Below are 21,967 nucleotides of genomic sequence, written 5' to 3'. Positions count from 1 at the left end.
AAGGCCTCTAATCCTCAGCCGCCTGCATTGTAGACTGTTACAGTTAAAAGTCGTTTGAATGTCCTCTAAATGTTGTAAATGGCAAATAAGGAAGTTCCTATTTACTTACTGGTCCAATGCTTTGTAGTAGATGTCCAGGTCTTTGTTGGCTAGCTCAGTGGTTCTCATGACTATCATCTTGTCCCGAAAGCGTTCCTCAGCCTGGCAGTACTGGTCCTCACGGAGCTCTTTGCGAAAGCGCAGGATTTCCTCTTCAAAGCCCTTTTGACGACCCAAAGCAACACTGCGATTCCTCTTTAAGTCCTCAACTTTCCGCTCCAGTTCTCGCCGCTCACTGGTAAATCACAAGCAGATTCATTTACCATATTTCTATTTTATTTATGCATTTTCTCCCAATTTAGCGTAGTCAATTTGTCTTCCGCTGCTGGGGATCCCTGATTGCAGTCGAGGTGGGTATATTGCTGCTCACGCCTCCTCCGCCCTGCGCGCAGCTCTTAGCAGAACCCTTTCCCACCCATGCATTCTGCACAGCGCCTCTCTATCTGCCAATCAGGGTTCTTACACAGCTTTTGAAGACCCCACCCGCACACCACCGAGTTTTGAACCAAGGAGTTCAGAATCTCAGTGCTGGTGTGCTAGCGGAAAATCCCGCTGCACCACCTGGGCACCTTCATTTACCACTTTTTAACAGGATCAGTGTCTGACCCATGTGACTGCTGCATGTTTGAAATCTTGTAGCTTAAAATCCCTCAAGTGAAATAATAAGTGGTTTGACAATTAAGAGTACTTACGTGCGTAGCTCCATGACCTGCATGTTGCCCATCTCAATAAGTAAGACCTCTCTCTTTTTAGTCACCTCCTTCAGCTCCTCCACACGCTTTCTTAACGTCAAATTATCTTGAAGCCAACGTTCTTGGACCTAAAAACAGAAAAGAAAGCCTTAGATCTAATCTACAGCATGTCTTTATGAGGCATATTTATTATTTTTTTTTTTAAAAATGTATCTCTTTACAACTACCTATTGTTTGTGGAAGTAGATAATCAACATGCTTATAGTCCAGTGTCCACAAACTTTTGCCATTTAGTCAATGAATGTTACGTTTAAGGCATTTATCAGACGCTTTAATTCGAAGTGACTTACAATTACCTGCTCGCTCTCCCTTTTAGTTATGCTGTAATAATTAGGGCTGCGGGAGTCTAAAACTCTCTGTAAAACTGTTTGTCAACTAGCATTGTACATTATTAACTACATTCTCTGTTGTTTTACCCCGAGGGCATTCTGATGGAAACCTGTTTACCCGCCGAGGTTAAGGATTAAAGTCGAGACTGCCGGGACAACGATGCTGCTCCTGTCAGATGTGACTGGTCTGGAGTAATTGCAACGACAAGAAATCACTACAGACTTTATTGAAGACTAGAGCGGATAACAACTCTATTATTATTTAATTGTTTATTTATCTATTTATTACCAGTTATGACTTTTAGATCATTTAATTCTGTGTTTGTATGATTTGTGTAAATCGTGTATTTATTTAAAGTATCCTCCAGGCCACCCAAGAAGGATGGGCCCTGCTGAGTCTGGTTCCTCTCAAGGTTTCTTTCTGTAATTTTCAGGGAGTTTTTCCTTGCCACAGTCGCCCTCGGCTTGCTCAACAGGGGTTTTTGTATCTGTTGGTCCTGGATTTTGTAAAGTTGCTTTGAGACAATGTATATTGTAAAAAGCGCTATATAAATAAAGTTGACTTGACTTGACAATTATGACTGTATACAATTTGAGCAAGTGAGGATTAAAAGCCTTGCTCAGGGACCCAACAGTTGCAACCTGGTGGTGGTTGGGCTTGAACTGGCAGCATTCTGATTACTAGCCTATTATCTTGAATGAGCTACCACTGCCCCTAACATGAAACTGTAACCGAATTCAAATGTACATAGTTACAATATTGTGTAAAATAAATTCAAAACAAAAATCTGAGGTGTAAAAATTTTCCTAAACCATTGTTTAATTGACACAATTACAAACAAATGACTTTTAATGTTTTGGCTGAACAACTTGCTTGTACTTTGTGAATATAAGCACATTTTGAATGGGATGTCTGGAACACACTTAAAAATGTACCAGTGAAAAGTTTCTAGACTACTCAACTTACACCACAAGAAGGTGAATTGTCAACAGCTGAGGCTATCATGATTGCATCCATCAAAAATGGATTGATGCTCACTGCTCAATTTGTGAAAAGATTCAGAGAATCTGAAGTAGTCTCAGTGCGTGTGGGGCAAGGCCAGAAACCGCTGTTGAATATGTGTGACTTTTAAACCTTTTCAGACCTCAGAAACTGTCATGCTACTGTGATAAATATAACCACATGTGATTGGGAGTACTTCGGAAAATCTCTCTCTCTCTCTCTCTCTCTCTCTCTCTCTCTATCTATCTATCTATATATATATATACAGTGTATCACAAAAGTGAGTACACCCCTCACATTTCTGCATATATTTCATTATATCTTTTCATGGGACAACACTTTAGAAATGAAACTTGGATATAACTTAGAGTAGTCAGTGTACAGCCTGTATAGCAGTGTAGATTTACTGTCTTCTGAAAATAACTCAACACACAGCCATTAATGTCTAAATAGCTGGCAACATAAGTGAGTACACCCCACAGTGAACATGCCCAAATTGTGCCCAAATGTGTCGTTGTCCCTCCCTGGTGTCATGTGTCAAGGTCCCAGGTGTAAATGGGGAGCAGGGCTGTTAAATTTGGTGTTTTGGTTACAATTCTCTCATACTGGCCACTGGATATTCAACATGGCACCTCATGGCAAAGAACTCTCTGAGGATGTGAGAAATAGAATTGTTGCTCTCCACAAAGATGGCCTGGGCTATAAGAAGATTGCTAACACCCTGAAACTGAGCTACAGCATGGTGGCCAAGGTCATACAGCGGTTTTCCAGGACAGGTTCCACTCAGAACAGGCTTCGCCAGGGTCGACCAAAGAAGTTGAGTCCACGTGTTCGGCATCATATCCAGAGGTTGGCTTTAAAAAATAGACACATGAGTGCTGCCAGCATTGCTGCAGAGGTTGAAGACGTGGGAGGTCAGCCTGTCAGTGCTCAGACCATACACCGCACACTGCATCAACTCGGTCTGCATGGTCGTCATCCCAGAAGGAAGCTGACGCACAAGAAAGCCAGCAAACAGTTTGCTGAAGACAAGCAGTCCAAGAACATGGATTACTGGAATGCCCTGTGGTCTGACGAGACCAAGATAAACTTGTTTGGCTCAGATGGTGTCCAGCATGTGTGGCGGCGCCCTGGTGAGAAGTACCAAGACAACTGTATCTTGCCTACAGTCAAGCATGGTGGTGGTAGCATCATGGTCTTGGGCTGCATGAGTGTTGCTGGCACTGGGGAGCTGCAGTTCGTTGAGTGAAACATGAATTCCAACATGTACTGTGACATTCTGAAACAGAGCATGATCCCCTCCCTTTGAAAACTGGGCCTCATGGCAGTTTTCCAACAGGATAACGACCCAAACACAACCTCCAAGATGACAACTGCCTTGCTGAGGAAGCTGAAGGTAAAGGTGATGGACTAAACCCAATTGAGCACCTGTGGCGCATCCTCAAGTGGAAGGTGGAGGAGTTCAAGGTGTCTAACATCCACCAGCTCCGTGATGTCATCATGGAGGAGTGGAAGAGGATTCCAGTAGCGACCTGTGCAGCTCTGGTGAATTCCATGCCCAGGAGGGTTAAGGCAGTGCTGGATAATAATGGTGGTCACACAAAATATTGACACTTTGGGCACAATTTGGGCATGTTCACTGTGGGGTGTACTCACTTATGTTGCAGCTATTTAGACATTAATGGCTGTGTGTTGAGTTATTTTCAGAAGACAGTAAATCTACACTGCTATACAAGTTGTACACTGACTACTCTAAGTTATATCTAAGTTTTATTTCTATAGTGTCGTCCCATGTAAAGATATAATAAAATATTTGCAGAAATGTGAGGGGTGTACTCACTTTTGTGATACACTGTATATATGCAAGCTGAAACTCTGTTATACACAGACAAAGCTATACATTAATTAACAACAGGTTTCCAAAGTACTCCTGTGCCCATGTGGATATTTTTATCCAAGCAGCATGGCTTCTCATGTAGTGAGTAAAGAAATTTACAATTATTAATTGTATTTCATTTAATAAAATGTCCCAATTTATTTCTGTATATGGAGTGTGTAATTTATGATAGTATTTAGGCATTTAGGCAAAAGCTTACAGCCAAAGAGAAAAGGAACATGTTTAGATACAATAGCACAAAATGGTTGAAACTGTTTAGCAACAATCTCCTTTAAATTATGTGCATGTGCATCTTTATATCTAAACCTGCATTCAAAATGACAGGTGACTGGTCTTTCCTATACAGAAGAGCACAAAGGCCAAGTGACACTCAACGTAGAAGTAAGATCTGTCTAATTTGATGGTAATTATGCTGTAAAGACAAAACTCATACACTGCTGTCTTTTGCTGCATTCAGCACTTGCTTAGCTGGGTTTGGCAGACTTAAAATTTTTTAAAAAGGTGTAAATGTTGTCATATATCTCATCAGGGACATAATTAAGATGTTAAAATGCATTATGAAGACAACATTATGTTATTTAGGTAACATACCGCAGCTCCCTACATGCCCATGATGAACGTAACCAGCAGCCGCTAGTGTCAATGCAGGGTCAATTTTAATTTCACGTCTCATTCATCTTTCATTTATGTGCCTCAATTTATGAAAATTAGCTAGCATAAACAAGAAAGTCTTCAAACCTTCTGAGTGTCTATATCTTGTCGAATATTGCCTATATCCTTGTTGATCTTCTCTCGCTGTTTCTCAGCTTCCAGCAGCTGGGTATTTATGTCCTGTAGTTCAGCCTCTTTTTGCTGATTAATAACAAATAATAAATCAATGAATAAATTAATAAAAGGACTTCACAGACAACAGAACAAAACAGAAGTAATACAAGCATACCTCCTTGTAGTCATCTTTGCCCTCTTCAATGTACCTGGTAATTTCTTTCTCCACTGCAACCAGATTTTTTATTCTTTCCTTGATTGAATTAATCTAGAATGAGCAAAAAGAAAAATCTGTTAATAATCATTCCATGTAACATGAAATACGGATTGACACAGCTGTAGAAAGAAATTCTTATTGTAAAAATGGTTAAAAATGCTTAGTTAATTTGTCACCATTCTTGCCACAGAGATGCATCCACAGAAACAGTATTTTTATTCCTGGCTAAGCTGGAAAAACTGGAATCTAGATAAAAACTAATGTAAAACAGAGTGATGGAAACTGGCATCCCAAAAAGGGAATGCTGCTTGGGGTAATTAATTTAAATTATTAATTAATAGAAGTTCTCTACCAGCACATAAAAACAATACACAAGGGTTCTTCTAAAAGTTTCCTATTCATTAATAATTTTCACTTTTCTACAGTCACCTGTTGATGCATTTTTTTCCAGCGTCATACCAACTTTTTAATGAGTGTGTAGCCACTGATGCACCACTGCTTTCACACCATCATCACATGAAAATCTTCTTCCCCTAAAGCTTTTTTGAGCATCCAAAAAGGTCTCAGTCTCTCAGACACGACCAATTACTACTCCTCCCACCCTCACCGTTTCCAACCAAAATACAAAAGTGCGGAAACTTTTTGAAGGATTGGAATGTGCGCTCTAGGGGTCTGTATGAAATAGATTTAGATCTAACTCTGTAATGGTGCAAAGTGTGCCATGCCACTGATACCCCTTTTCCACCGACGTGGCACGGAGCCCGTTCCGGTTCCCGAACTTGACTTTGAACCGGTTCCGCGTGTTTCCACCGGAAAAAAAAGGGTTCCAGACAGCAAACTAGCGGGCCAATCTGGCACCACAGAATACTTGGTTTTTCAGGCCGAACCATGACGTCCATCTGTGAGCGTGTCATGTTGTACAGTGTAGCGACAGCAACAATGGCGTCAGCTGGGGTCTCGTATGGAGCTTAATGCTGCATTTCTATCTTTTAAAGTTCACCTGATTACATTTTGAGCCAGTTTGCCGCTGATGTTTTAAAAGCGCCTTTAAAAAGGTGAATTGTGTGATATAACGTGATAAAAGTGACCCGGACAGAACGAACACCGCTTAACGTGAAAAATAAAGCATGGAGCTTTTTCAACTCCCCGAGCTGCATAAACACCACACGCGTAAATCCAGCTAAACACAGATACATGTTGTATTTTAGAGTAGATTTGATGGTTATTTCACACAAACGTTTATTCGTGTTGTGGAACTTTAATGACCTTTCACCGCTCAAGCCGAGCGCTGAGCAAATCGGCTATTTGCGCCGAGAGTCGCGGTGAAACCGAAGCACAAAACGCTTCTCACGTTAATGAACTAAATAAAACAACAACTGAGACAAACACGTCACGTCTTCTTATCACCGATTGTTAGATCGATGCTTTTACATAAAAACAAACATCTGTAACAGCAGCACAAATGCTCGCACATAAACTACACGCTCCGCCATGATATTACTGCTCTTAACTTTCGTTAAGTAACGCCCACCGTTGATGATGCAGGCTTGGTTCTCAAAAACTGGTGGAAACGCGCGTCGGTTCACTACAGAACACCAGGGTTCAGAGAAACCTGAACAGAACCGGTTCAAGAACCATGTTTTTTTTGGTGGAAAAGGGGTATGAGACCTAGGGTTTGGCGGTATGACGGTATTACGGTATACCGCGGTATTTAAAAATGATGACGGTATTTAAAAATGGTGACAGTATTTAAAAAAAATTTGAAGTTTTTCTGCTTCAGGTTTACCTTAAAAATGGAGACTTTAGGACATTCGCGCATCCACAGTAAGGGAGGGGTGGGAGGGGTAGGCGGTTGGAGCTCACTGATTGGTTGTGGAGGTGCTCACTGAGGTGATAACACAAAAACTATTGCGCGCTCTACATAGACGCGTTTTACGTCATCCTATGCGCGCTCCTGAGAAGGAGGCTGTTTGAATCCTTAGATGCCTTAATAAGCTGTAGTTCGGTATCTTAACATTTCAAGAACGAGTGAGCATCGGAAGTGTCCTTGGCTTAAAACATAGCTGACGGTGCGGAGAAACGGAATTATTTTCAAACGTAAATAAATGATTATTGATGATTATTGAACTTGTATAAACTTGCACATTGCAAAATCGAGCTTGTGAGTTGACATGCTTGCGCACTGTGCTATCCCATCCCATTGGTTTGAATGGCAAAATGCTAACTGTTAGCTTAGTATAAGACAGCCCCGATATTAATATCAATGATGAACGATCATGAACATTTTGCTACCTTGCCTTAAATGTAGGCATAATTCAAACAACACTTCAATGAGAAAAAAGATTTATTTTAAAAGGAAACTACAGGAAAGAGACAGACTGGTTGCATTGCATTAAGTTTCATAAAAATCCTCTCGTGCCTGTGTTTATTTCTGCTTTAAAACATACACGCCATGAACCAATCAGATTTAACATCATTAAACGAGTTTTTTCTCAATTATTTGTCATAATACTACTAGCGCTCTCTTTATCTCTCTCTCTCTGTGTGTGTGTGTGTGTGTGTGTGTGTGTGTGTGTCGCTCGCTCCCCGTGATAACTGCGCAGTTCTAATCGGCTGTATTTCACCCACTCTGCTTCGCATCAGTAGACGGAATTAATCAGTCATTATAAAATAAAAATATATGTAGAGAGCTCCCTAGCTTTTCGAACACACCCTATATAACAGCTCCCAGAGGCGCGACTCGGGTTCCTTTAGTTCATTTCAAAGAGCCGTTCAATAGAATCGCGAACGACCCATCACTAACAGACAGACACACGCGGTAATACCGTATACCGCGGTATTTTTTGAAGACGGTATGACGGTATGAAAATCGGCAATATCGCCCAACCCTAATGAGACCTCGCACCTGCAAAAACTGAAAATGAGCCCAATTTTCAGGCTGCTTAATCAATTTTATTCTGCTTTTGCACCACACCGGCTTTATTCATACTATGTTTCACCTAGGTTCTGCCCTGCTTCTGCCTGTACTGAGATATTCCATACATCTCCAAATGCCAGCTCTATCTTTAGTTAGGCCGACTTTTAACAATCAGTAATTACCTTGTTTTTACTTTTTCGGCTGCTCCCATTATTTGGGGTCGCCACAGCAGAATATTCTGGTCGGTATGCCTGACCTGGAACGGTTTTTACACCGGATGCTCTTTCTGACGTGACCCTCTTTATTTTTTCTGGACTTGGGACTGGCACTGAGAGCGCACTGACAAGTCCACCTCCCAATGGCTAGGCTGACCCCTACCCCTCGTTTTAAAAGCTTGGCATTTGTAGTAGTTTTAATAATTCACGCGTATGAATGTCACTACGTTTGCAGATTTATTGAATCAGCTACAAATGATATATTAATTTTAATTATTATGGATAGCTTTTTTCCTCTCAGTACTTCTTTTACTTCTTTAGGTTTGCAAGACCTTAAGCTCTAATGTAATAGTGTAGGCAATTAGTGCCTCCTCTGGTACAAGACAAATACTAATGCTGGAAAGAACTCTACCTTCTCTTGGCCTTCTGCTTGCTTTGTCCTCCTGCTCTCAATCAGCTCCTGCTTTTCTTGCTGGAGCTTCTCCAAAGTGGCTGCCAGAGGGGAGGCCTGCTCTCTTGCATCCTATAGCACACACATCAAAATATTACAGCAAAAAACACAAATACTTCTTTTATTGTATAGGTTCACATAAACAAAACATTACAATTTTTAGCAAGGTACTTTTCAGAAGATTTTATGCCACATGCATGTATTTATAACAATAACTTCAGAGAGAAGCTCTAGTGATGCTAGGCTCTTAAGGAGGTCTTACCCGTATTTCCCTGTGCAGGGCCTGGATCTCAGCGCTGAACTCCACACACTGCTCCTCCAGCTGCTGCTGCTTCTGCATGTTACTGGAAATCTGAAGTTTCACAGAGCGGATCTCGTTCACACTGCTTTTTAGGGTCTGGATCTGCTCCTGCTGGTCCTGGATCAGTTTACGCTTCAGCTCCATCTTACTGCAGGCTGTAATACAAGACACACAGGAGAATGATGGAGAAATAGATCTATAAGGCATCCTGCAAGCTTGAGACCAGATCACTCACTTTCTTAACTGCTTATCCAATTAGGGCCGCGGGGGGTGCTGGAGCCTATCCCAGGTTTTCAATAAGCGCAAGGCACACAGTAACACCCTGGACGGGGTGCCAGTCCATCGCAGGGCAGACACACACACACACACACACACACACACACCTATAGGGCAATTCAGTGTCTCCAATTAATCCGACTGCATTTTTTTGGACTGTGGGAGGAAACCCACGTAGACATGGGGAGAACATGCAAACTACGCACAGAAAGGACCCGGACCGCCCAGCCTGGGGATCGAACCCCGGACCTTCTTGCTGTGAGGCGACAGTGCTACCCACTGAGCCACCGTGCCGCCCGAGATCAGATCGAACAGATCTAAACATGTAAAACGATCAGTGATGGAAGTGTGGGTCTGGAGATACCCATAAACACTGGGTGCAAGGCAGGAATAAACCCTGGACAGTACACTCATGAGGGCATCAACACACCCTGAGGCAGTTTCATGTCACAATGACTAGAGAAAATGATAGAACCGAGGTCCACAGGCTTATTTTCTTCACTTTTTCTAAAGCCAGATTAAACACAGTCACCTAAAGCATTGAGAAATACAGCAATACTACCGTATGCCAAGATTTAATAAAAGCCATATTCAGACCACACATTGTATGTCAATTCAATTAGATGTTCACCAACCGTTTACTACATGATCCACAACACCATTTTGGGAGTCTATAAAACAAGTGGCACAGCCACTCCACCATGATTAAATAAAGGCCATTACAGAAATAATGCGCACTGTTGCAGAGAGATTCTCAGGTGGGGCAGACGTCTTATAACACTGGTCAACAGAGATTTTGTTTCTTGAACACTTTTGGGTGTGTCTTAGGTATTTTGAGCTGCTGATAACAAAAATCACCTCAAATTTTTCCTATCACGTACCATTTTATTGATTCATGCCTCAAGGCTGTTATACAGTGACAATGTCTATCCTTCAGTACCTGTTGGTATGCTTTACACATGAAGGAAACATACCAGAACATGGAACTGTTGTTGAAACACATCAAGTACAGCAACAACAACTGAAACAGCTGGAGATTTAGAGTGGCACTGCTTCTTGGATTGCAGCTCAGATATACCAAGTATTGCTGCTTCATTTGCAATTGGGACAGTCATAAGAAGAATCATATTACACTAAAAATAACTGGCCAATTCATCAGAATTTGACCCCAGGGCAGAACAATATTGCACATAAACCACTTGTGGACCCAAAAAAAAAAGATATTCACTTCACTTAAAACTCGGGCTGATGAAAGATTTTATAAAGGCAACGAACAAATAAAAAGCAACAAGAGTTCGCAAGAATAACTGATACCATGATTAGTGAAGGCATTTCTGTTGGTCCACAAATGCGACACATCATGAATGATCAGTTCAAAGAGCTGGTGGTGAGACCTGAGAAAATCACTTGCAAATAATTCCAGGATATTGTTGAAAAATTCTTTTTTTGCAACTATCGAGCGCCAAACTTCATCAAGCTGGGTGACAACCTTCTTCAAGCTTACAAAGTGATGAAGTGCAACGTCACTGAAAATTCATTTCCTGCATTTCTTCCCTAATCTTGGTGCAGTAAGTGATGAGCATGGCGAATGCTTTCACCAAGACATTGCCACAATGAAAAAATGTTACCAAGGCCATTGGAATCCGTCAGTGCTGGCTGACTATTGCTGGACACTAATACGAGATGCACCAGATGTTGAGTAGAAACGAAAATCAGCAGCAAAACACTTTTAGCTCAGTTGAACTAATGACACGGATAAGATTTAAATGTTTCTCAAAATTTCTATGTGATACAGACAATCAGAAACTACATTTGTGTTCAGATCAAATGGGTCTGTCACAATCACCAAAAAAATTCAAGGTAACAGAACTTTGGCAAAAAATTGTTGTCCAGTGTAATTTAGCTCATCATGGTTCGAATATCAGCAGCTCTCTGGCGTTCCAACCAGAAAGGTTAGATTTAGCCTTGCTACTGGAACTACAATGGGAATTTGGAAACCAATAGATTGGAAAAAATGCTAAATACACATGCAGGCTTCAGACCCAGTGTACATAAAAGACCCAGTGCCTACAGTACTTGGCCAATATGAACAAAAGTAATAGATGTTGACTGATCATGCTGATGGATGAAGTGATGAATAAAGTGTGTCCATACTGGTGTCTAGGCGATGCTGGACCTCCTGTTTTTCTTGGCTGACATGCTGCATAGTACGGTTTAAGTCAACTCCCTGAAGTTTAGCTGCGTGCTGCGCTATCTTCCTCTCCACATCCTTCAAGTCCATCTGCGATATAACCAAACAACAGAAATCTTTCAAACTTAAAAAGCTTAAAATGAGCTAAAAATTGTATTCAAGAATGTAGCTGTAAATGGTTGAGCAAGCACATTGGGAACATTTGCCTGAATGGGGAAACAGATGCCATTTTTACAAAATAAAGTCTTAAATCGGAAATAAGTCTCTAGCTTAGGATTTAATTTTTTTTAAAATTTTAGACCTGGTAGCGGTCCATCAGCGAAATGTCCTGCAGACAGGCCTTGGCGGTGTCTTCCTCAGACGTCAACATGGACAGCAGACTCTCCTGCTCCTCGATGTCTCGCTTCAGTTTTTCTATTTCCCGGTTTACGCTCTGTAGCTTATTCCTCAGCTCTGGCAGTTCTTTCTCCTGCAGCTCTGCAAGAGACTGCCTGGTGATGGTGATGCACCCAGGGATATAAATCAGTAAGTCAAAATTCAACATTTGTATATTGTGAAAGAAGTTAGGGAATCAAAGAAATCTCTGTCTGTGTAGGGCAACATTAGAAACCACTGCTGAATGATACGTTCTGAACATAACCTTAACATATCCAACCATTATGCACAAAGACAAAGCCATACATCAATCCAATGCATATGCGTGGAAGTACCATTGACTCAGAGGTGTATATTATGATTTTAGAGACACATGCTGCTATTAAAGCAATGTCTTTTCCCAGGAAGTCCATGGTTATTTCAGCAAGACAATACTAGGCCTCATTCTGCATGCTCTACAACAGCATGGTGTCAAAGACAAAGAGTGTGTGTGCTTGACTGGCCTGCAGTCCAGATGTGTCTCCAATGTATGCTCATCCTAAATTTATGACTGAAAAAAGTTGGCTCAGGAGCAATATTACCATGTTAACTTCAACTTTCCTTTAACAATGTTCTGTCACTGTTTAGGAATTAAGGACACCAACTATTCTTGCTTGATAACCCTTTAGTTGATCAAGAGGCAGAGGTCTCTGTTATTGTTTACATAGCTTAAAATATGCACCACACATTTTCAATAAGAGACAAGTCTTGAATGCAATCCTATATTGTGCTTTTCTTGCAAGCAACTAATCCATCCTGTTATTTAATGACAACATGGTTTGTTTGTTTGTTTATTAGGTTTTGGTTACATTCATGACAGGAAACGGTAGTTTATCTTCACACAAGGTTCATCAGTTCACAAGGTTATATCGAACACAGTCATGGACAATTTAGTATCTCCAATCTACCTCACTTGCATGTTTTTGGACTGTGGGAGGAAACTGTAGCTCCCGGAGGAAACCCACGCAGACATGGGGAGAACATGCAAACTCCACACAGAAAGGACCCAGACCGCCCCACCTGGGGATCGAACCCAGGACCTTCTTGCTGTGAGGCGACAGCGCTACCCACTTAGCCACCGTGCCGCCCCGACATGGTTTGATTACACATTGGTCCTCAGCCCTTTTTTCTGGCCTGAAGAATATGACGTGCATTACTGTACAATTTGAAAGGTGAACTCAGGCACTTCGCATCAATCCATTACAAGATAGTATTACAAGATAGTAAACCAAGACAAAAGTCAGCAGCATTTTTGCATGTTGTTGATATATGGCTTCAACTCGGCATACAGTCTTAATCTGTATTTGTACATCACTGTATTTGTACGTTACCACATCACTTTCTAATGCATAATTGTCTAAGGAATCAATTAAACGTTGGTTTTCAACCTTTGCCTACACTCACAGAGATGTAGTTGGCTTCTGGAAAACTTGTATTACATGTTATTTTTTTTCATGTTACCTACTGTCTAATTGTTTGAATTGGGTTTAAATAACTTAAGATAATTTGCCTGAATATGAACATAAATCAAATTATGTTAGACATATTCCACAAAGTGGCAGATTCTGCTAGAGAACATTTTGTGATGGCTCTAGACTGACACCTGTATGTCTGTATTACATTTACAGTTACCAGGGCTGCACAAATAAGGCTTTTTAAATAAGTCGACCAGAGCAATTTAATAGGCTTAATAAAAGAAAATTTTGGTCGCTGACAAAGACAAAAATAAAACATTAGAACTACAAGTTCAACTGCCAAGATGGTACAGAAACAAAAAGTAATACTGAAAAAGTAGAAAATGAAGGATAAGAAAGGTGTTAGGCAGATGATAGGTGCAGTGCATGATCAGGGCTGCACTGTAAAGGAGGAGTGAACATACAGTCTAAAGTGTAAGAATTACGACAGTCTTACAGAGTAAATGTATATACACCGATCAGCCATAACATTAAAACTACCTCCTTGTTTCTACACTCACTGTCCATTTTATCAGCTCCACTTTCCATACAGAAGCACTTTGTAGTTCTACAATTACTGACTGTAGTCCATCTGTTTCTCTACATATCTTTTTAGCTGCTTTCACCCTGTTCTTCAATGGTCAGGACCCCCACAGGACCACCACAGAGCAGGTATTATTTAGGTGGTGGATGATTCTCAGCACTGCAGTGACACTGACATGGTGGTGGTGTGTTAGTGTGTGTTGTGTTGGTATGAGTGGATCAGACACAGCAGCGCTGTTGGAGTTTTTAAATACCGTGTCCACTCACTGTCCACTCTATTAGACACTCCTACCTAGTTGGTCCACCTTGTAGATGTAAAGTCAGAGACGATCGCTCATCTATTGCTGCTGTTTGAGTTGGTCATCTTCTAGACCATCAGTGGTCACAGGACGCTGCCCACAGGGCGCTGTTGGCTGGATATTTTTGGTTGGTGGACTATTCTCAGTCCAGCAGTGACAGTGAGGTGTTTAAAAACTCCATCAGCGCTGCTGTGTCTTATCCACTCATACCAGCACAACACACACTAACACACCATCACCATGTCAGTGTCACTGCAGTGCTGAGAATGATCCACCACCTTAATAATACCTGCTCTGTAGTGGTCCTGGGAGAGTCCTGACCATTACAGAACAGCATGAAAGGTGGCAAACAAAGTATGTAGAGAAACAGATGGACTACAGTCAGTAATTGTAGAACTACAAAGTGCTTCTATATGGTAAGTGGAGCTGATAAAATAGACAGTGAGTGTAGAAACAAGGAGGTGCTGACTAACAACAGTCAATTTTTTAATTAGTCATCATTGTGATCATTATTAATTCAGTATTAAGTTTAGCATTTATCTCACATCCCTACGTGAGCATCTCACCTGACTGGTTTGAGGGCCATCATGTCATCCCGCTTGCGCTCCTTCCTTTTCAGGTCCTGCTCCGTGCTTTTCAGCTTGTCTGGGACCAGCCGCAGTTTGGACTGCATGTCGTTTATAACGTCCTGAAGCTCCGCCTCTGAGGGGAAGATGCGCTGACACACCGGGCAACACGGCTCACCCTCCTCGGTGAGCTGACTGATGAACTGGGTGTACACTGCAGTGGCACCTGCCAGCATGGCTGATGGGTTTGAAAACAAGACAGGAGGAAAAAAGAAATATTTAAATAATAAGAAATGAGTCCTGGAGTACAAGATAAAGAGAAAGAAGGACTGCTTGAATACACTGCATGTAGTCTATCTGTCACACTTTTTCATATGTCACACTTTTGAGTTTACCCAAATAAAAACAGAATGCTCTTTTATAAATGAAATGAAAATGAAATGAATCAATGAAAAACAAATGCTGCTCAGCCAATCCTGTTCTATGTAAAAATGTATTGCCCCCTTAGTTACCAAATCAACTAGTTAACCAAATTCAATTGACTTTAGCTGCTACTGTAGGGTGTACACAATGAGGCCTGATATTGTCTTGCTGAGAAGGTCACTGCCTTTATGGCAGCATATGTCTCATAAATTACATTATATGCCTCAGCTTAATGGTACTTCCACACACATGCAAGTTACTTTTTGTCATGCCATGAAAGACGTTGCTTTTTGCACCTTTTGCTGATGACATCTGGATAATCCTTTTTGTCTTTGGCACAGAGAACTTCTATTTTTCAACCTAGCAAATTCACACTGTGAGAACTTGATGTGCATTAAATTGATTTATGGCTCTATTTAAAAGGGACAGTGGTAGCCTAGTGGGTAGAGCTTTGGGCTATCAACCGGAAGATTGGCGGGTCAAATCCAGGCTCTGCTGAGCAAGGCCCTTAATCCTCTCTGCTCCAGGGGCGCCACATGATGGCTGACCCTGCGCTCTGACCCCAGCTTCAAGACAAGCTGGGATTTGCAAAGAAAGAATTTCATTGTACTGTACAACTATATATGACAAATAAAGTCTATCTTCTTCTTCTTCTATTTAGCACAGCAGCATGACGGTTTCTCATGCAATTGTGTATGATGGCTCAAAAGGCACTCTCATTGAAAAAGTGTTTTCTGACCTTACACTATACAGAGATTTCTCTAGGATCCCTAAATCTTTTCACAATACTAGGTACAGTAGATGGTATAAAACAGAAACACTTGCAACCCTGCATTATATTTTGAACTGATTGACAATTCTCTAATAAACTTTGGCACAAAGTGGTCACCCATCTTTGCTTTGGCAACTCCTTGTGATCTATTCATAAACGATACCTTTGGGGCAGCCAGGTGACTCAGCGAGATAATCCGCTAGCACACCAGCGCCGAGATTCTGAGCTCCCGGGTACGAATCTCGGCTGTGGGCCCTCTAGCAGGCAGAATTGGCTAGTGCCTGCAGCAGACAAAATTGGCTTCTAGTCTGCTGGGTGGTAAATACCAGATTAAGAGGTGGAGTTATCAATGCTGTGTAGAGACCTTGGTTGCCCAGGGTGCCTGTACAGAAAGTAGAGAAGCGCAGAGGTCGGGGCGTGGCTCTCCGTACACAAAGCCACACAAATCCACCAGTATGGGTGTAAGTATGGGTGAATAAGAAGGGACTGGTGAACTGTGCACACGTCAGAGGGCGAATATACACCCTTCTTGGATGCCGTTAGGATCCACAGCAGCAGATTGGCTATGCTAAATTGGGAGTAAAAGGGGGTAAAATACATAAATAAATACTGATTTTTTTTTTATAATTACAAAATACTTTTCAGTTGTTAAGCCAAAACAATAAAAAGCATTTTCTCTAGAATATACACGCTAATAATGGTGTAATAATAATAATAATAAAAAGAAGAATTTTCAATAAAATGTTATGAAACCATGTTAAATATCAAGTGTCTTCCAGTGAGGCTGTTTGTGTCTGGCTGGCACTTTTCATACCTCTCTGCTTGGAGCACTTCTCCAGGTCATCCTGAAGCTTAGCAAGATCTGACTCAAAGTCCTGACTGCCACACACGTTGAAGAGCTTTTCTTCGAAGCTGGTCAGCTGCTGCTCTTTGTGTCGAATCTCAGCTGTACAGTGAGTCTTGTTCTGTTCTTTGGATGCCAGCTCCTTACTGAGACATTATGGAGAGAGAACATGGCTTTTAGGATAACAGAATATTATTAAACATTAATTACAACAGCTATGGTGACATGTTGATTAACTACTTAAAATTTGCTTGGACAACAGTTAACTCCACTTGGACAGCTAATGCTGATTATACAGATTAGTCTTTACATATAATTTAATTATTTTATTAGCAGTGAGCGACCCATTCTGGCTAGAGACTTCACCCTAAAGTACATACTACAGAATATAAGTGGTCACAATAGTAATAAAGCATTGAGAAAGTGCTAAAGTGCGCTATTCTGTACAGCTGTGTATAGTATAGATTGCAGACAGAATTGTGGATTATACATGCAGTCATGCAAATATGGACACCCCTGTTAACATCCTCCTGCTAACATCCACAACCACCCCAGCTCTCCAAAAGAGATCACAAAGTGCAGCGGTAGTGGGAAGAGACCCGGGTCAGTGGCTCCACTGGGTGCCACAGTGGCTAGCACTGTTGCCTCACAGCAAGAAGGTCCTGGTTCTTTCTCTGTGAAGTTTGCATGTTCTCCCCATGTCTGCATGGGTTTCCACCGGGAGCTCCAGTTTCCTCCCACAGTCATGCAAGTTAGGTGAAGTTAGGTGAATTGTAGATACCAAATAGTCCATGACTGTGCTTGACATAAAAATAAGATAAGGGCCGCTCAGGTGGCGCAGCGGTAAAAAAGACACGCTAGAACAAGAGCTGGGATCTCGGATACATCGTATCAAAGCTCAGCTCTGCCTGCCGGCTAAGGCTGAGCGGCCACATGAACAACGATTGGCCTGTTGTTCAGATAAGGGCGGGACTAAGCCGGATGGGGTCTCTCTCCCATGACTGGTGCAATTACGATCTCTGCTGGCTGATTGATGGCGGCTGCACAGAGATAAGAAAAGAGTGCTCTCAGGGTGTGTCTCTCTGTACACAACGCTGAGCTGCACTGCACTCGTCAAAGTGTGGGTGATGAGATGCATACGGCATGCTGCCCACGTGTCGGAGGGGTATTGGTGAAAAGGAAGCATGACACAATCGGGCAATTGGACGTGCTAAAAGGGAGAAAAAGGGGAGAAAATGCATAAACACACACACAAAAAATAAAAATAAAATAAGACTACTGATCCCCTTGGGAAAATTAACTTGTAACAGCAGTATGAAAGAAAGGTGGTAAAAACTGCCTGTTCTGTCATGAATGTAACCAAAGTGTGTAAAACATGACATTAAAATCCTAATAAATAAAATAAATAAAATCCTCCTTAATTTTTTTTGTTTTTTTGTTGTCTTATGTTCTTTACACTTGTATATTTTCATACTTTTTATATTTTACATTTGTATATCTTATATTTACATTACATTATATATTGCATTATATTGATGTGTTTTGTGTGATGCTTGTAATTTTTGTGAATTGCTGTAACACATCAAGTTCAAGAGAGGCTTTATTGTCATTTCAGCTATATACAAGTACATACTGAAACGAAACAATGTTCCTCCAGGACCACACAGAACACAAGTGCAAGACAATACTATATACACAGTGCAGATACAAGCAGTACAATAAATACAATGACCTACAATAAATATAAGAGACATTTCTAATCTAAAGGAATTAAGGGGAACGGAACCAAAGACAAGATTAGTGTTGACCAGTACATGGTACTGAATAAATGATAATTGAGGTAAACTATACCTTTTAGGCTTATTCCTTAAATTTTTTGTTCTTTGTCTTATGCTTTTATTCTCTTATATTTTATTTTTTTACATATTGTATATCTAATATTTGCTTTGCATTGTATTTTAAATGTATTTTATTTCCTTTGCACTACATTGACATGTTTTGCGTTATGCTTGTAATGTTTGTGAATTGCTGCTGTAACACTGCATTTTCCCTTTGGGGATCAATAAAGTAATCAATCAATAAATTAATCAACCAAGACCTTCATTCATCTAGAACTTTAGTGCCATAGCTTGCATGGGTGGTATTTGCATAGTAATTGATATTCTTAAAATGCAAGTACACTGAATTAATAGTCTCTTGGGCATTGAATAGATTTAATGTTATGCTGGTTTTGTCAGATGCTGTTGGAATTTACACTCACATAAGCTTGCTCAGCTTCATCCTTATGGAGTTGATCTCTTTAGATTTGCTGTGAATCCAGTCCTCAAGTTCCCGCTTGTTAGGGAAATGGCCAAGCAGAGAAACCAAGTCTTCACTGTGCCTGGACTTGATCTTCCTCACCTGATCTTCTTTATCCATCTAGACAACACAGATAATGAACGTATATTTATTATCCCAGCAGGGATGCTAAAAGTGGCTTGGTGGGTACTAGAAGCTCCTGGGTTTGGTCCCCAGGTGGGGCGGTCCGGGTCCTTTCTGTGCGGAGTTTGCATGTTCTCCCCATGTCTGCGTGGGTTTCCTCCGGGAGCTTCGGTTTCGTCCCACAGTCAGAAAACATGCAGTCAAGGTTAATTGGAGACACTGAATTGCCCTATAGGTGAATGGGGGTGTGTGTGTAAGTGTGTCTGCCCTGCGATGGACTGGCACCCCTTCCAGGGTGTTACTAGGGCTGGGTATCGCCACTAATTTCCTGGATCGATTCGATTCCGATTCACAAGGTCCCGATTCGATTCGATCTTTGATTTTCGATTCGATTTTCGATTAAATTTCGATTCAACACAGTTAGGCATATTTGAGTTACATTAACAGGTTTTGTTTAAATATGTACAGATGTTCAGAGAACGAATGTGATAATTGTACAAAGAACACTCATTATTAAAAATATGTGTGTATTTTGTTTACATAAATAATTAATCCAAAACAGAAAACAGTAACATTCATTATTTATTATTATTTTATATGTCTGACACGCTACAACATTGTAAATGTAATGTAAACATACACCTGGCTGTTGAACAGCTTATGCCAAGTTTACACTACACGACACTCTGATTAACACCTGGTCGCTGTAATGTTCACACTACACGACTGATCGGCGATGTAGTGTGAACTACACTACACTACACCATCTATCACCAGGGAGAATCACAGGCGAGCTTCTCTGGTCTCCAAAACGACGTTTTGTCACGAAAACACACGTGAGAAGTGATGAAAGGTTTAATGATACCACGTCCAAACATGCACATCAACAAGTAGCGAGAGATCAAAGTTTGTGCGCTGATGAAATAAATGAATCTGAGTGGATTTGGCAACACGAGCAGCATGGCTCGTTCTATAGTGAGTTGGAGGTTAATAAATATTTTGTTTTGTAGAGAACGATCAGGTCAGAAATACTGTAAAACTCGCGTGTGCTGATGTATTCTGATAGAAACTATATTGCGCTCCACCACCTGTTTCCAACCTCTCCCCTGTGTTTCCCCTCGCTGTTTCACACACTGATTGAGAGCCGAGTTTTGATCGCAGAGCGAACACCGAGTTCCTCCCGAATCCAGCACCGACCCGTCGCCGAGCGAAAATCAGTGCAAAAAGTTGTGTAGTGGTCATAACTTGAGCTTCTGCCATGCTAAACTGATGTGCAGGTCAGATCTCGTTGCATGAAAAAACACTGGCTGGTCACGCGAAATTAAAGGGGGTAACAGATTTCCGTGTGCACCGTAAAAAGGGGCGTATTTAAAAGATCGATCTCGCGTTTATATGAAGCGATATCAGATCGTTCAAATAAAGATCGATTCGAATCGAAAAATCGATTTTATAAACCCACCCCTAGGTGTTACTGTGTGCCTTGCGCCCATTGAAAAGCTGGGATCGGCTCCAGCACCCTCCGCAACCCTAACTGGATAAGCGGTTAAGAAAGTGAGAGAGTGAGTGATTTAATAGCCACATTTTCATAAATATCAGCTATACTGTAAAGTGCAATACAAAGAGGCATGTCTGATTTGTTCATTCTCTTGAATCTTTAACTAACTGACAAAAATAGAAATGATCATTGTATTTTGCAGGTATATACACATTTAGAATTTGATGCCTGCAACACAATAAGAAACAAAAAAATTGGGACAGAGACTAAATAGCAATAAACTTAATAGAAATAATATTACAAATGCCAAGAATGATAGTGAAGTGATTAACGAAAGAGTGAAATGTGAACAAGCTCACCTTATCTTTTTTAAGCATGTCCATCTGTGTGCGTGCTGTGGTGTGCGTGTTAAGGGTCTCCATTTCCTGATCAAGTCTCCTCTGAGTCTGGTCCAGTTCAGTCTTCTCTCTTTGTAGCTCCTGCACCTCTGTCTTCAGACTGTCTACTGTGGAACTCTGCACAGCATTATTTAGCTCACGCTCCTATACACAGACAGAAACAATAAAAAACATATTTAAATATAGCAAGTTTTTCTGTCTAAAGTTAAAGTAATGCCTGACAGCTGTTTGGTGCCCTTTACTATCCATAGGTTTTGCTCACTGGCACATCTCTACATCTCTGTCATCATTATTTTATTCTTATATAAAAGTCAAGTGACTATGCATGCTAGAAATGCTTACTGGTTGGTGGAGTTAGAAAAAAAGTCTTAAGGGTCAACAAATGCAAGAAATGCCATAATTTAAACCAAACAAAAAAATTGAGAGAGGCAAAATAGAAGTGTGAGGGGAAATGGGATAGCTGGCGCCCTCTATGGATTGGCAGCCTGCTCAGGGTGCGTTACTGCATTGTGCCCAGCAATTTAAGGAAAACCAGACCCACTGTGATCCTGACCAGTGGTAACACATGAATGCTATTATGCATTTAAATGACAAATAGGACTCTGTTTGAAGTCACTGGTAGGGTAATAAATGTGTTTAATAAATGTGGTTAGAATGTTAAATCTGCATCACTACTTAATACTACAATACAACTTGGCAGATATCATAATTACCTTTTTCTTCTCATTGTTGATGCTTTATTTCTCTCACGATAGTATACTGTGTTTTAGTAAATAATATAATAAACATAAAAAATTATGCTTACATGCTAGAACTGAGAACAATGCAGTAAAACATAATTCAACCCCAGGAGCAAGTATAACTAAGGCCCTACCTAACTTACAGCTGTGAAAATCGTGTCACGGACCGTGAAAAGAGCCTTTAA

At 41.0% G+C, this 21,967-nt stretch overlaps 1 protein-coding gene across 2 annotated transcripts in view; it reads right to left on the bottom strand.

The window, feature by feature from the left end:
• Positions 1 to 21,967, bottom strand: part of rad50 (RAD50 homolog, double strand break repair protein) — a 56,273-nt gene that overhangs the window by 19,012 nt on the left and 15,294 nt on the right. For both annotated transcript variants that reach the window (XM_063011631.1, XM_063011632.1), the window contains exons 11-22: positions 21,004 to 21,186; positions 18,989 to 19,146; positions 16,699 to 16,874; positions 14,690 to 14,927; positions 11,715 to 11,904; positions 11,377 to 11,503; positions 8,908 to 9,101; positions 8,607 to 8,717; positions 5,021 to 5,113; positions 4,819 to 4,932; positions 792 to 919; positions 110 to 334 (exon numbers count right to left, since the gene is read on the bottom strand). In XM_063011631.1, coding sequence (XP_062867701.1) covers positions 110 to 334; positions 792 to 919; positions 4,819 to 4,932; positions 5,021 to 5,113; positions 8,607 to 8,717; positions 8,908 to 9,101; positions 11,377 to 11,503; positions 11,715 to 11,904; positions 14,690 to 14,927; positions 16,699 to 16,874; positions 18,989 to 19,146; positions 21,004 to 21,186 — 1,937 coding nt within the window. The remainder of the gene's footprint in view (positions 1 to 109; positions 335 to 791; positions 920 to 4,818; positions 4,933 to 5,020; positions 5,114 to 8,606; positions 8,718 to 8,907; positions 9,102 to 11,376; positions 11,504 to 11,714; positions 11,905 to 14,689; positions 14,928 to 16,698; positions 16,875 to 18,988; positions 19,147 to 21,003; positions 21,187 to 21,967) is intronic.

The sequence above is a fragment of the Trichomycterus rosablanca genome, chromosome 16 (assembly GCF_030014385.1).
Source record: "Trichomycterus rosablanca isolate fTriRos1 chromosome 16, fTriRos1.hap1, whole genome shotgun sequence".
NCBI lineage: Eukaryota > Metazoa > Chordata > Actinopteri > Siluriformes > Trichomycteridae > Trichomycterus > Trichomycterus rosablanca.
This window is presented reverse-complemented; position numbering and strand designations above follow the sequence as displayed.